The 14,323-nt window shown below is 43.8% G+C and overlaps 1 protein-coding gene across 4 annotated transcripts in view; it reads left to right on the forward strand.

Moving 5' to 3' along the window:
- Window positions 1-13,171: 13,171 nt before the first annotated feature.
- The window catches only part of LOC111141102 (par-3 family cell polarity regulator beta), a 1,027,371-nt gene continuing 1,026,219 nt past the window's right edge, over window positions 13,172-14,323 (forward strand). For all 4 annotated transcript variants that reach the window (XM_022493436.1, XM_022493462.1, XM_022493453.1 and 1 more), the window contains exon 1: window positions 13,172-13,291. In XM_022493436.1, coding sequence (XP_022349144.1) covers window positions 13,172-13,291 — 120 coding nt within the window. The remainder of the gene's footprint in view (window positions 13,292-14,323) is intronic.

A 14,323-nucleotide genomic window follows, 5' to 3' on the forward strand; every position in this document is an offset into this window, starting at 1 on the left:
TCTAATTCCCCTCTTGGTCACATTCTGCTGATCTCAGTATCTTCTCAATAAAATGTAACCTCCGGGAGAGCAGAGGTATTATATCTCATGTTTACCACAGTGCCTTTGTCACTATTTGGGCTGTTATAACAGGATACTATCGACTCAGTGTCTTATGAACAACAGAAGTTTATTCCTCATAGCTCCAGAGGCTGAAGTTGAAGATCAAGGTACCAGCAGATTCCACATCTGGTAAGAGTACCCCTCTTAGTTTGTATTTTCACCTGGTGGAAAGGGTGACTTGAGCCCTCCAGGGTTTCTTTTATAAGGACACTAATTCCACTCATGAAGCCTCCATCCTCATGATCTAATCACTCCCAAAACTCTACATCCAAATACCAATCACACTGGGGATTAGGATTTCAATGTATGAGTTTGGAGGACATAAACATGCAGCCTGTAGCACACTGTGTATCCTAAAACAGAACCTGATCTATGGTAGATAGATAAATATTTGCTGAATGACTGAATGGGTGTTTTCTTGGTGATTACTCTGATCTAGCTCATAAGGCTGTAAAGAATCTATTATCGTTTTTATATGCATATTTAGATTACTGACTTCACAAAACGTTATAAACGCAAGGCAGAGATGAGACATTGCCTGGATGAAGTTGAAAGACCAATTGAAATAGCATCTTATCCTTTAGCCGAAGAGGTGAAGAGAAAGTTTTTTTATCCTGTAACCCAAAACACATTTTTTATTAAAACAATATGGATGTACTATGAGGTCTAATGCAAAATTCAAATTATATTTTTAGATAGAATATGAGACCTCAGAGGTGTGTTTTTCTTGCAATAACTGCCTCCCCCAGGTGCTGGAAGTTCAGACTGACTCTTCTATGCCCCTAGGAACCCTGCCCAAAAGCATTCAGATAATGGAAATTTAGGCCATTGTATCTGGGCCAGTTGTAAGCCACCACTACTGAATTACCATAAACTAAGTATCTTTGGCTGTATTCTCTGTTAGTCTGTCCTTTTTTTTTTTTTTTTTTAAACAACTGGAAGGATTTACAATATATTCTTTATCCTTTTTTAAAATTTTTTCTATTTTTTTATTAACATATAATGTATTATTAGCCCCAGGGGTACAGGTCTGTGAATCATCAGGTTTAGACACCTCACAGCACTAACCATAGCACATACCTTCCCCAGTGTCCATAACCCAACCACCCTCCCCCGTCCCTCCCCGTGCCCCCCCAACCCTCAGTTTGTTTTGTGAGATTAAGAGTCTCTTGTGGTTTGTCTCCCTCCTGATTCCATTTTGTTTCATTTATTCTTTTCCTACTCCCTAAACCCTCATGTTGCATCTCAACTTCCATTTATATTTATCTTCAAGTTTGTTTATTAGTCTCGTAAACCCTCATTTGTGTTCAAAGCATTGTGCCTGTGAATTCTTAACAGAGCTCTTTTTTTTTTTTTTTTTTTTTATTATATTGTGTCTTAGGTTGGGTTATCTGGAAAACAGTCTCTGAGTTGGAGACTCATGCGTAGGCATTTACTGGGGAGTGTGATCAAAATAATTCTTGTGTGGAAGTAAATGAAGTAGGATAGTGCAGAGAAAGGAACTGCATGGGAATGCTATTTCGACAAAGGTCCATGTAACTGAGATGGCCATTCAGAGTTGACCAGTCTTATGGCAAGGGACCTGGACCTTGACACTTGCCACTCTAGTAGGCCACTCACTGTATGTCAGCATGTGGGCTGCCCTGTGAATAAGGTATGATTTGGGGTAGGTTCTGTTGGATCTATTCTATTAAGGGAGATTGGATGGTATTTCAACTGAGAACCTCAGCTACCAACAATTCTGGCACAAGAGAATGAGCGTGCAGTCCTCAAGCTGCGCCTATGTGATATATTACAACATCTACTGTTGCTCTAAAGGGGTGCAAATGCTCTTCCAGGGAGTTCCTCCTAACATGCTGTTTCTTAAAAATGGAGTTGCATTCCTGCTGAGTCTGTCTGCCATAGTTCAATATTCAAATGCAGTTAATTAGAACTTACAGGAAAACATCCACCCCTCTGTTCTGGAATGCAGAAAAATCACATGCCTTGACACTTAGGCTGGATCTTCCTACTCCTGACATCCTTAGTAACTCCTAACAATCAGTGGTCAACTTCCTTTCCTCAAGAAATGTTATTCAGGTATCCATGAACTGCCAGGTTACTCCAGTTCTAATCCAGTTCATTGCCAGCAGACCCTGGGTTCCTACTAACAACAATATATTTTAAAACCCTTGGGTCCATGACGTCTTGTTCATGAACTTACTGTTCGTGAACTTCTTTTTTATTTATTAAAACTTGTGTTCTTTGCTGGAGATGGTTGGTTGGGTTTACAGATTGGCCGAGCTCAGAATGATGTCATGAGAAATAATTGGTTGTTGTGATGACAGCACCTGCAGGTTGGTACTGGGAGGTTCGTGGAAAACTGAGACTCCAAAAGAGCTCTCTTCTCTTTCGTAACCACTGGAGTCTCTGGAACTGAATTGGCCTTTCAGCTCTTTCACTAACAGGCAGCCAAACCTCTGACTACAAGGAGTCCATTTGATCAGCTTAGCCAATCACCAATTACTTTATCTCTATAGCACTCAACATCAGGTCATGTCTTGGATCGTCTGTTGGCCTACGGATGGCTGTCGTTGTGTCAGGGGTCACTCTTGGTGTAATCAACAGCAACGCTAGTCCTTCAAAGAGCCTGGAGCTGCTGTTTTGAGGAGGGGTCTACAATCAGGAATTTGCAGCTAGCAAAAGCTCAGTGGGTTTCACAGAGGTCAAGATCAACCTATGCTACCCCTCATTTATACAACCAGGGGTGGGTATAAAGTAACAAAAGCTTACTCTGCACTTGGAAAATTGACAGCGCTCTTTATTTGCTGTGAAGATACCCCTCTTAGGTCTTGGGAGATATGTGGAAGTCCACATATAACCTATTTATATTCTTTATTATATTTGAATTCTTGTTATATAAAAATGAGTTTGAAGATAATTGCAGAGAGTTATAACAAGTATGTACTAACAAGAGAACACACTCTTAAAGGACAAATACTAATTAAATCAAATTTTCCTGATAGTGTTGAAATAAATATCACACTTACTATTCATGTCCACATGTGATAAAGTATTAATGGCTTTTACAAATAATTTTATACAAAGGACTCACAATTTTAAACTTGGATAGTCTTCAAAGCTGCTGTCATAAATCCAGGGATTAGTGTCTAAAATTACGGCCTATAAAATAAATGAAATATTATCAGACAGCATTGTAGTAAGACATAGTCAACATTCAATATTAGTAGAATTTTTGGATTTGCAGCTTATATGCCTGTGTAATCATAGCTAAACAAAACTACTACTTTGAGTCTGATGATTGAGTAAGGGTAGGAATATTTTTATTTCTTAAATGATGGAAATTAATAGTTATCTGGCAATCAGGGAAAAGCTGCTATTTCACTGTTAAAATGTAGAAGCACTTTCTTTTGAGAAAAGCATGAATTTCATCTACACTGGGAGAAAGATTATTTTCACAAATATACCAAAGTGAATTGGAAATATTATTAGTTCTTTTCCTGAATCTAAAATGTTACTGAGAATTAAAATCTCTATTTATGAATTACTATCAAAGCCCACCATAAAGACCTTCTGAGCCAGTCATTATGTTTGCTCCCAAATTCCTCTCTGCCCTTCTCCTTGCTCACTGGCTTCTAGCTAGATCTGCCAGTATGAGGCCCTAGTGGAAGCATGGAGGGCAGGAGAGCAGAGTTAGAGTTATGGTAGTCCCTCCTTCCCTCACTCTCTTCCTTCTCTTCCCTCCCTTTTTCCTTCTCTCCTCCTCCTCTGGCTGTGTTTTTAAGACTATAGCTCCTCATAGTTTCAGATGTCTTCTGGACAGTTCCTCTCTCTGGGCTCCCAGTTTCTGCAAGGCAATTTCCGCTATAGTTTTAGCTTTGTCAAGCTGCCCAGTTTCTGGATTCTGCTAGTATTACCTCCTCCCAGAATCCAGCTAATGCTAGAGCGAGAAGCAGCTTCATGCAATGGTTCATCTTTGAGTTGCCTTACTATTTCTTGTTTGGGTTTTCAGCTCCTCCACTGACAGTGTAATTAATTTCTTATATTTGATTCCCTTTGTTTGAGATAGGGTGTGTTTTCAGTTTGTCTGACTGGACCCTGAGTCATATGGCACTCCCTCATTTCTCATGCATGGAATAGTATAGTTGTAGGACTGGACATTAAACAATCCCATAGTCTATTACTTTGGGTAAATACATATACAGGTGGGGATAGTCTATAACTATATATACATTGGATGAATTTACATTTAACATATTTAAATTTAGTTTTGTGTGATTTACTCTAACAAACTTCTGTTGGATCTTCCACTACCTTTAGTCACTTTTTTCCTTTCTCTTTTTCTTTCTTTCTTTTCTTTTCTTTTTTTTTTAAATTAAGATTTATTTATTCAATTCAGAGAGAAAGAGCTTGGGTCGCATCCATGCGCAGGGGAAGGGGCAAAGGGAGAAGGAGAGAAGAAGACTCCCTGTTGAGCATGGAGCCCAACCTAGGGCTTGTAGCCAGGCCTGAACCCTTGACCTGAGATCATGATCATGACCATGACCGGAGCTGAAATCAAGAGTGGCACACCCAACCGACTGAGCTACCCAGATGCCTCTCTTGCTACTGTGATTCTTCGCACATGAAGATGTCAGAATAAGGGCTATCGAATGCTGTTTTATGCTTATTACTCCTCTGTTCAAGCACCTAGAGGATATTTCTTCAGTGAAACAGATCCAAACTACTCTGTCTAGTTCTCGCAGCTCCCCCTCAACCATTTCCCTCATTTCCTTCTTCCTATATCTGTATAACCTTATACCCTGTGTTAGGCTCCAACGAAGCCTATCTACTCCAGTCGAACTGTCTTACTTCCCATTCTTAACATTAAATTTCCTGTTCTCTGCCATTATGACTTCACCAGGGCACCCTTTCTTATCACACCTTTGAAACTGGTAATACCTTACCTAGAATAAACACAATAACTTGTAATTAAAAATTTATCCCATCCCCATGCTTAACTGCTGGATCTTTCTCTTCTTAAATGCTGACATTTGCCAGGATTCTAGTCTAAGTCCTGTTGTCTTTTCATTCCAAATTCCTTCTCTGACGGATCTCCTCCATTCTGATGAGTTAAACTTCAAATTTGTGTCCCCCAAATCTACATATCTAGTCTTCAGACTCTTGTGCTTTAAACTTTGTATTTCTGGCTAACGAAGCACTTCTCCCTGGTTCTCTTCTAGGCACATTAAAATTCAAAAAGTCCTAAACTGAACTTACTCTTCTTTCCCTACCTTCTTCTGGACACCTCCAGCTTTCCAAGATTCTCTATCTTTAATTAATAAATCCACCTCCTAACTAGAAACTCATTTCTCCTGATTCATCCTAAAATCTTGCTACCTTTTTTTTTTTCTGGGGCAGATCCTGAAAGATTACTCCAATCTGCCCTTCTCATCATCTAAATTGTCTTAGTCTTTTTGGAGGCCATTGTTGTAGACCATCTCTTCAACCTCATCCCCTGCTCCATCTTCTCTGGGTTCCTTACATTTGCACTTGTCCATCCAATCTAAACAGGTTGTGTTTTACCCACGTATTCTCTTTCACACAGCCTGCTGTTTACAACCTTCATTACACCTTCTCACAATCTGTAAATATTTTGTTTATTTGGGTAGTCATTTGTCATCTGTCTTCCTCACCAGAGGAAGGTTTGTGATCTCTTTGTGCTCAGCAGATTATAGGTGTTGAGTAAATATTGATGCATAAAGAAGTGAATGATGGAATGAATGAACTAAGCAAGGCTTTTGTCTGTCTCACAGGTCCTCTGTATTCCACCAAGCAGAAACCTGATCATGGCACTCTCCTGCTTAAAAATCTTTTGATGGTTTTCTATTTTCTGCAATAGTCATTTTAACACTCAGCAAATCTTTTTTTTTTTTAATAAAAAATTTTTTAAAAGATTTTATTTATTTATTTGACAGAGAGAGCACACAAGTAAGCAGAGAGGCAGGCAGAGAAAGAGGGGGTTGCAGGCTCCCCGCCGAGCAGAGAGCCGGATTCAGGGCTTGATCCCAGGACCCCAGGATCATGACCTGAGCCAAAGGCAGAGGCTTAATCCACTGAACCACCCAGGTGCCCCAACACTCAGTGAATCTTTCTGCTATTTACAATCATAGCAAGAACAAGGGTTCAGAATCTTAGGTTTAAATCAGAACACCAGAAATAGAAGAATGGGCTGTTTACCATCACCTCCTGACCCTGTGAAAACTCAAAGCCTTGAGCCAATGTTGGTCAAATATCTGTTGTTTTAAATGCTATTACCAGGTTGAGGGGTCTAGGTGGCTCATCAGTTGGGCATCCAACTCTTAGTTTTGGCTCAGGTTGTGATCTCAGAGTCGTGATCTTGGGGTTGTGGGATTGAGCCCTGTGTGGGGGTCTGCGATGAGCATGGAGCCTGCTTGAGATTCTCTTTCTGCCTCTCTCACTGTCTCCAATCCTCTCTCTCGCCCAGCTGTGCCACACTCTCTTTCTAAAAGAGATAGATAGTGTAAGGACCTATTTAGAAACTGTCCCTGCTCCCCTTCCCCCAGGAGATTTACTTGGAGACAAGTCCCGGAAGCCAACTTCAGGTAACAAAGCCCAGATACAAAGGTGGGTCAGGCCAGGTGGAGACATCCCATCAGTGGGGGAATGCATACTGTCTCCCTGGTTACCAAGGAGTATGGGCCCTGCCCTTTCGGTGCTTTTTGGGTGCCAATCCCAATCAGGGTGTAATAGGCTGGTTCAAATGTCTACTAGAGTAAATTGTAACTCAACTGGTCACCTAGCATCACTGTGGAGTTTCCTGTGTGTGTTACAATCTCATTGGCCACCTGTGCTTGGCCAGGCCTGACCGCATGGCCTTTGCCCTTAAAAGTTAGTCTGTGAAACAGAGAAGGGTCGCCCTCTCTTGTAAGAGGTGCGGCCCCGAACGTTCGGTTAGATTCTTGATGCTTGGCGCGAAATAAAGCTTTGCTTGACCTTCGCTTTGTATCAGTCTAGCTCCTTTAATCACGGACCCATTATTGGGGCATAACAGATAGATAGATAGATGATAGATGGATAGATAAATTCTATTACCAGGGAGACAGGAAAGTGAAGAAAGCACCAGAGCACACTCTGAAGGATGTGGGTACTGATTTTGGCTGGTCACCTGATCCTTCCAGTCCATAGTGTCCTTCATCTGTGAGATGAGGAGATTATACAAATAATCACTAAGGCCACTTTCAGCTCTAGAATTCTATTATCTCATGTACTAGGTTATTATGACCAGGATTTTTTGAAAAACATATTTCATAATATGTAGATTGTGAAACATGACACAAATCTTATTATTTTGCTGTGGGTGGGGGGGCTTTCATTACAGAACTAGTTACCCTCGGTCTTCGGAAACTTTGATGAGAACAATGATGGGTAGCTTCTGAGTGTCCTTTGATATGTTTCTTTCCAGAAGTAGTTTCAGGCCCAGTGAAAATAAGTGGCATTTAGAAGTGCTAGGAAATAGAATAAAAGGTGGCAGATGGCAATACATTTTGCTTACTATGTGTGGGGCTCTTGATGTATGTGATCGTCCCATTTGGTCAAGAGACGCCAAGTCTGCCTTACGTAAGCAGCAGAGCTTTGGAACCTCAGTTTGTCTAGCTCCCGTCTACTTGTTCTGCCTCCAATCCTTTGATACGTTGAAGCACCTGGTGTCAAATCTCAGTTCTTTCTCTGCCTCCTGTCAGTTAGGCGGACACCAACTCACTTCTCCAGCTAAAAGGTTAAGAAGGAGTGCAGAAGGAGGCCTTAGGAAAACTGAGGGAACTGAAAAAAAGAACACTTGATGGCAATCTCACCTCAGAAGCTATTCTTGGATAAACGAATTTGTTGGAGAGCATTCCTGATCATCACCGCTAGCCTCCTTTATAAGCCTATCCCTAAAGCCTCGTGGTGAGAGGACCTGGTGTTTGCTACTGTGGGTGGGACCTCTTCCTAATGGCCAACAATCACGATGTGCTTCAGAAGGAGTTCACACATTGATGACAAACATAGAACCAAAGCTCAACTCTCTCTCTTTTTTTTAAAGATCTATTTATTTATTTATTTGACAGAGATCACAAGTAGGCAGAGAGAGGGGGGAAGCAGGCTCCCCGCTGAGCAGGGAGCCCGATGTGAGGCCTGATCCCAGGACCCTGAGATCATGACCTGAGCTGAAGGCAGAGGCTTAACCCACTGAGCCACCCAGGCGCCCCCAAAGCTCAACTCTTAATACAACATCAGTTGGAGAGTTTCTTTGCTTTTTGTTGTTTAATTTTTTTTTTAAAGATATACTCACTTCATGATCCAGGTTATTTTTTTTTGTTTTTCTTGTTTTTTTTTTTTTTTTTTCCCAGGAAAACATAAATCAAGACAGGACATTAATCATCCACCAAGTGTAAGTCAGTATAAGGAGGAGTGGCCTAGCTGTATCACTGTGGAGACTTCTGAGTGTTATTTACAGAATAGGCATAAACAAGGATCTATCAAAAAGCTGAGAGCCCACAATCCTCCCTTCAGGGTGTAAAACATTGTTATTTGTGTTTTAGGAACACCTACAGAAAGAGTCAACAAAGAAACAGTCAACAAAGCAATGTACTTAGAAACAAACATCTCTTAAGAAAAAACCATTCTTGCCAAGTTAAACAATAACCCAAGCCCTTTGCTTTTAAACATGGAAGGAAAGAATGAAGACTCATACCCATTTTTCTTTCTTTTATGACATCACACTGGCACCTGCTTTCATAAGGAAGCTAAGAACATAATGTATTGGTTTTTTTTTTCTTTTAAGATTTTATTTATTCATTTGAGAAAAAGAGAGAGAGAGAGAGAGAGAGAGAGAGAGAGAGAACGAGCGCATGCGCACAAGCATGGGGGGGGAGGGGCAAATGGAGAAGCCGACTCCCCTCCAAGCAGGGAGCCTCAGTCCAAGCCCAATATGGGGCTCTATCCCTGAGATCGTGACCTCAGCCAAAAGCAGACGCTTCACCAACTGAGCCACCCAGGTGCCACAAGAACATAACGTATTGTACTAATTGTTCCAAAGGTCTTAGATGGAAGATTGTCATGAAAAAATATTGAATTTGACAAAATTACTGCTTGTTATAAAAACTTCCTGAAGGTGAAAGGTGAAAAGGAAGGAGAAACTGTTTTCTGTTTTAATGATGCTAAACAATATTAGAAAGGATGCTAGTTAACTATATATAAAAATAATCATTTTTTATTCCGTATATGCCTGATGGTAACTGACAATTTAGTTACACTTTTCATAAGGCAGAGCAGTTTAGTAATATTGGTCGGTATTATTGCTGTCGGCATAAGATTTTCACTGGTTCCTCCAAAGCTTGCTAAGCTGTTGGATAACAAATGGGAAAATATCACACCACAGGCAATATTTATCCATCCAACAGGCAAAACAAGAAAATGGAACCCAGGCCTAGAATCCTCCAGTGTTACTCAATCAGGGCAAATTATTTATTGTCTTCAGTCCAGGAGTCCCGTGGGGCATGAAATATTGATTTAGGAATTTGTTGGGCATGAATGTCTGTGTGTTGTAACTATGTTTTTTATGGGGCTTGATATATGATAAATTGTTTCTACGTATGCTGTGATAAGACTGAAGAACAAATTAAGTCTGGCTCTTTAATAAACATGAATTAATAAACGCTAAAGTCTTTTTGTAATTACTAGCTTGGGGTCATTAACGTTTACTCCACGATGTGTGGGATTGCACAAGGCGTTGTGCAGCCGTGTGCCTCGCTCCATCTCTTCCTTTATCTGACGACAACACGGTCTCTGTGGCGCGCCACCCAGGCTGATTCCAATCTTCCTATAAGTGGCCAGTGGAGAGCCTGCGTGTTCTTCCTGCTTCACCTGGGGCATTGGGGGCTCTAGGTATTGGGGATGGGCTAAAGCTGGCCCCAGAGGAAGTTAGGGGAGTGAAGTAGAGCTGGAGTTCCTCATTATCTGAGCAGAAGAGCCAGAGTCTGGAGCAAGTACGAAGAAAAAATGAAACAAAGCATGAAGATAAAGAACGCAGTCATTTCATCAGCTAAAAATCTTTGTTCTTTACCATTCTCTGTGCCTCTAAAATACACAATATTAGAAGTAGGGGTTAGTATTAGTTAGGTTGGTTAGTATCTATTTGTTTCTTTGCTCTACTCATTTGGTCCTAGCCTAAACGGATCAGCATAGCGGTTACTAGCAAGTCTGACTGAGTCGTACTGCCTGGGTTCTAATCCAGCCTCTGCTACTTGTTAAGAATGTGAATTTACCTCCTTGTGCCTCAGTTTCATCTTTAAAAGGAGAGTGACAGAAGTACCTCTCCTGTAAGATTATTGTGAAGGAAAATAAGATACAGATACATAATATATGATGCATATGTAGATATATGATCATAGGTAATATATAATCTATTTTTGTTTACATTCACTTTAAACAGTGCAGGCATACATCTAAATCAATAATATTCTGTAGAAATATCAAATTTACTATTGTTTTGTAATTTCTATTTAACTTTTCACATCTGTAGGCCTTGTCTTCCCTGCTCTCTACCTATAAGCCCCCCCCCCCCCCACCGTCAAGGGTTGGAAAACAGTCTTATATTTTGTGGTGCTGAAATGTGCTTTGTTGTCCCATCTTTTGGGTGTTCACCCCTCCTGTTTTCAGTCCTGGTTTAGTGGCAGGTGAATATCGCCAGAGGGAAGGTATGTGACTCAAGTTTAGATATGCAAGTCCTCACCAGAAAAAGGCTTATTGACGTCTGAGATGACTGTCTTTAAGGCTGTGTAGACCTGGAGCTCAGGGAGTGGCCATCTTTGCCTCCTCCAGGGAGATCCTGACTGAGAATTGGAGCAACACTAAGGAACACAGAGCCAATAGATAGAGAAAGATGGCCCCTGAGGACACTGAGTTTCTAGATTCAATCTTGCCTCAGAGGAGTGTTCTTTGGATCTTCTGATTTTATGAGGAAAAGATTGAGGAAATAGATTCTGTCTTTAGTTTATTTAAATTGGTTTATATTGCATTTGCTCCTAAATTATACTCTCTAATATATATATATTTTCAAATCAGCTTGGTATAGGTGATCCTCTTTGAGGCCACTGACCTTACAGAAGGCCCTGTACATAGAATAGAACAATACATATTTATTGCATGTATGAGTGAGTAAAAAAATTTTAAAACTCTCAAAATTCATGAGCCCATTAATTTGATCTTCTGCACATTATCATACCATCCTAGGCAACTCAAGTTCAACTTAAAAAATGTCTTGATAAAGGAACAAATTATTTTTTAAAAATTTATTTACGTATTTGAGAGAGAGAGAGAAAGAGGCAGAGGGGGAGGGAGAGAGAATCTTAAGCAAACTCTGTGCTGAGCGGGTAGCCTTACACGGGGCTGAATCCCTGGACCCTGAGACCATGACCTGAGCAGAAACCAAGAGTCAGATCCTTAATGGACTACACCACCCAGGCACCTCAGGAACAAATTCTCTTGTAGAGAAACACATGATGTAGCCCTGAGGATCTTGTTGGATGAACTAGATTGCTAGAAAAAGGGTTTGGGGAGAGCAGAGATTAAGCATGGGAAAAACTGAGTTTCTCTTAGCTTAACTAAATTCATGGTCAGCTCTGTTCCTTAACCTCCTTTGGCACCATTCTGCATTCACAAAATGGGAAACATTTATTTATCTTGCAGGTTGTTGTTAGGCTCAAAGGAATTCATTGATATGTGAGCTAAGAATGACACAAATATTTTTTGTTAAAATTTTTTTTTTCAGATACACCTACTTCAATTGGTGGACACGCACCTGACGAATCATGAGCCTAAAGGTGTTTAAAATGGTTTTTCTAGTCAAATGCACAACAGAAGGCACATTTTCAAAAGGATATATGTAAACATATGCTATTATTTCTGGGTCTGGGATGTGACCTTTGGGGAAATACTCGGTTTGCTCTTCTGTAAAAGGAAGGAGTCCATTGCCACGTTAGCCCCAAGAACCTCTTAGTGTTGCCATCTCAGGACTCCAGCAGATAGAATGGGTTCTCTGCTTAAGACAATGGTTCCCTTGGGCCATCCCTGCAGCTCAGTACCTGTGAGCCTCCCCTCCCTGGGGGGGCTTGGTGGGCGTGGCGACAAGCACCTGCTCCCTGGCTTTCCTAGAATCTTGCTCCAACCCCACATTTTAACGGTGTAGCTCAGCAGTCTCCCAGCTCTTCCCTCAGGGGTGCTTTATGAGATCCGGTTTCAGTTCCCTGGTGGGTAGCTCCAGGTCCCGTTACAACTCCCCAGAGCTCAGCGCGTGTGCGGGAGGGACAGAGCCAGGGGGAGATCGAGGGAGGGGACCAGGCTCCCGGGCTCTAGTTACCCGCGCGGCACGGCCCCCGCCCCGTGCCGCCGAGTGCGCGGCGAGGCCGGGGAGCGTCGCGGCCCCTTTAAGAGCCGGGCCCAGACCGGCCCGGGGGCCGCGGGAGCCCAGAGCGCCGTGCGCCGCCGTGGAGTTGGGATCCGGCGCAAAAGTTTCCTCCCAACTCCGGCCCCGCGCACCGCCGCCGCCGCCGCCGCCGCCCACTCCAGCCCGGGGCCTGGGGTCGGCCGGGCTCGGCCGCCGCCGCCGCCCCTGCCGCCGCCAGGGCAGGGCCAGGGCCAGGGCCAGGGGGGCAGGGCCAGGGCCAGGGCCACAACCCGGCCGCCAGTTTCGCTTTGGCGGGCTGGGAGCAGCCGCCTCGTCCGGGCCGAGCAGGAGCCGGAGCCCGAGCAGGAGGAGTAGGAAGAACCCGACAACGCCTCCGGCCACCAGCTACCTGGAAGGCAGCCCAGCCCGTTGCCGCCCCCTCCCCCGATTGCCGCCCGCCGCGGGGCCGCCTGCGCCGGGCGGAGGGGCGCCGCCGCGAGCCCCGGGCCCTGAGGGGACGCCCGGAGAGAGGCGCTCGGGGGCGCGGACCCGCCGGCGTCGGGCGTACCCCGATATTAGGGGCTGTGGCCGTGGGGCCGGGCACCTGTTCGGCCGGGCGCGGCGCGGGCACCGGGGGCTAGGATGAAAGTGACCGTGTGCTTCGGCAGGACAGGCATCGTGGTGCCGTGCAAGGAGGGCCAGCTGCGCGTCCGGGAGCTCACGCAGCAGGCGCTGCAGCGCTACCTGAAGACCCGGGAGAAGGTGAGCACTGGGGCGGGGCGGTGGGGGGACGCGGCTGCGGGGCGGGCTCCCGGCGAGCGCACCGAGGCCAGGCACCTGTCAGAGGCCCCAGGACCCGGTGGCGACGCCCAAGGGGCGCAGAGCGCCCAGGAGACTTTATTGGGCGCTACCTGTTCTCGCAACTTTGGTTTGTTTGCTCATATAAGTGACCTGGATGTCTCTGGGGGTTTGTGGGCCTTGCTTCTCAGAGGGTGATAGGAGGAAACGCAGCGTGGGAGTCAGTTGGGGACTCCCTACAAATGCAAGATCTGGTGCCCTAATCCAAGCCCCCTGCCTCTGAGTCTGGTTTTAAACAAGGTCCCAGGTGAGTGGAATGACCATTGGAGTTTGAGAAGCACTGCCTTCCAAGGTGTTTGAGAGGACACTTCTTAAGGGAGTATTGGAAGGTATTGCTTACTTCAGGTGTGAGTTTTGACTAGGGCTAGGGCCCGCCCCACTTCTGTTCCTTGGACTTAGAAAGTTGATTGGTGCGAGTAACACACACTCGGAAGTTAGCACTGATGGGGCCTCAGGGATTGAAGTCTTGTGAGCTTTCTCCATCAGTGACTGGGAACTTAGGTGGAAGGATGCTGTTTGCTTCAACTAACCCGTCTACATGTGGAGTGTCTTTAACGCCGCATTTTCTCTGTTTACTAGTGTGTGTGCCTGGCCCGACTAGTGAGTAGATTATTCACAGCTCTGTCCCTGAAATCAAAAACAAGTAAAAGTTAAGTGACTGTTATTTTTAAGTGGGCAGTGCATCTTCAGAAGGCCTAGCTAGACACTAGAATTCATGGTGGGTGTTTGGATAACATACTGGGACTCTGTGTCTTCTTTGATGGGATCTTTAAATAAAGGCATCGGAGAGCGCCTTTTTCTTTTTCTTTTTTGAGTCTTCATATGGAACAGCATACCTCAAATCCTCATCAAAAAGGACAAGCATAAACTCTTGTGCTAGAGGTCAGTGGCTCATTTAATATTTGTTCTCTTGCTGTGAGAACTGTAGAAATGGCC

The sequence above is a fragment of the Enhydra lutris genome, unplaced genomic scaffold (genome assembly GCF_002288905.1).
Source record: "Enhydra lutris kenyoni isolate GAN:26980312 unplaced genomic scaffold, ASM228890v2 scaffoldscaffold1, whole genome shotgun sequence".
In the NCBI taxonomy this organism is placed as follows: Eukaryota; Metazoa; Chordata; class Mammalia; order Carnivora; family Mustelidae; genus Enhydra; species Enhydra lutris.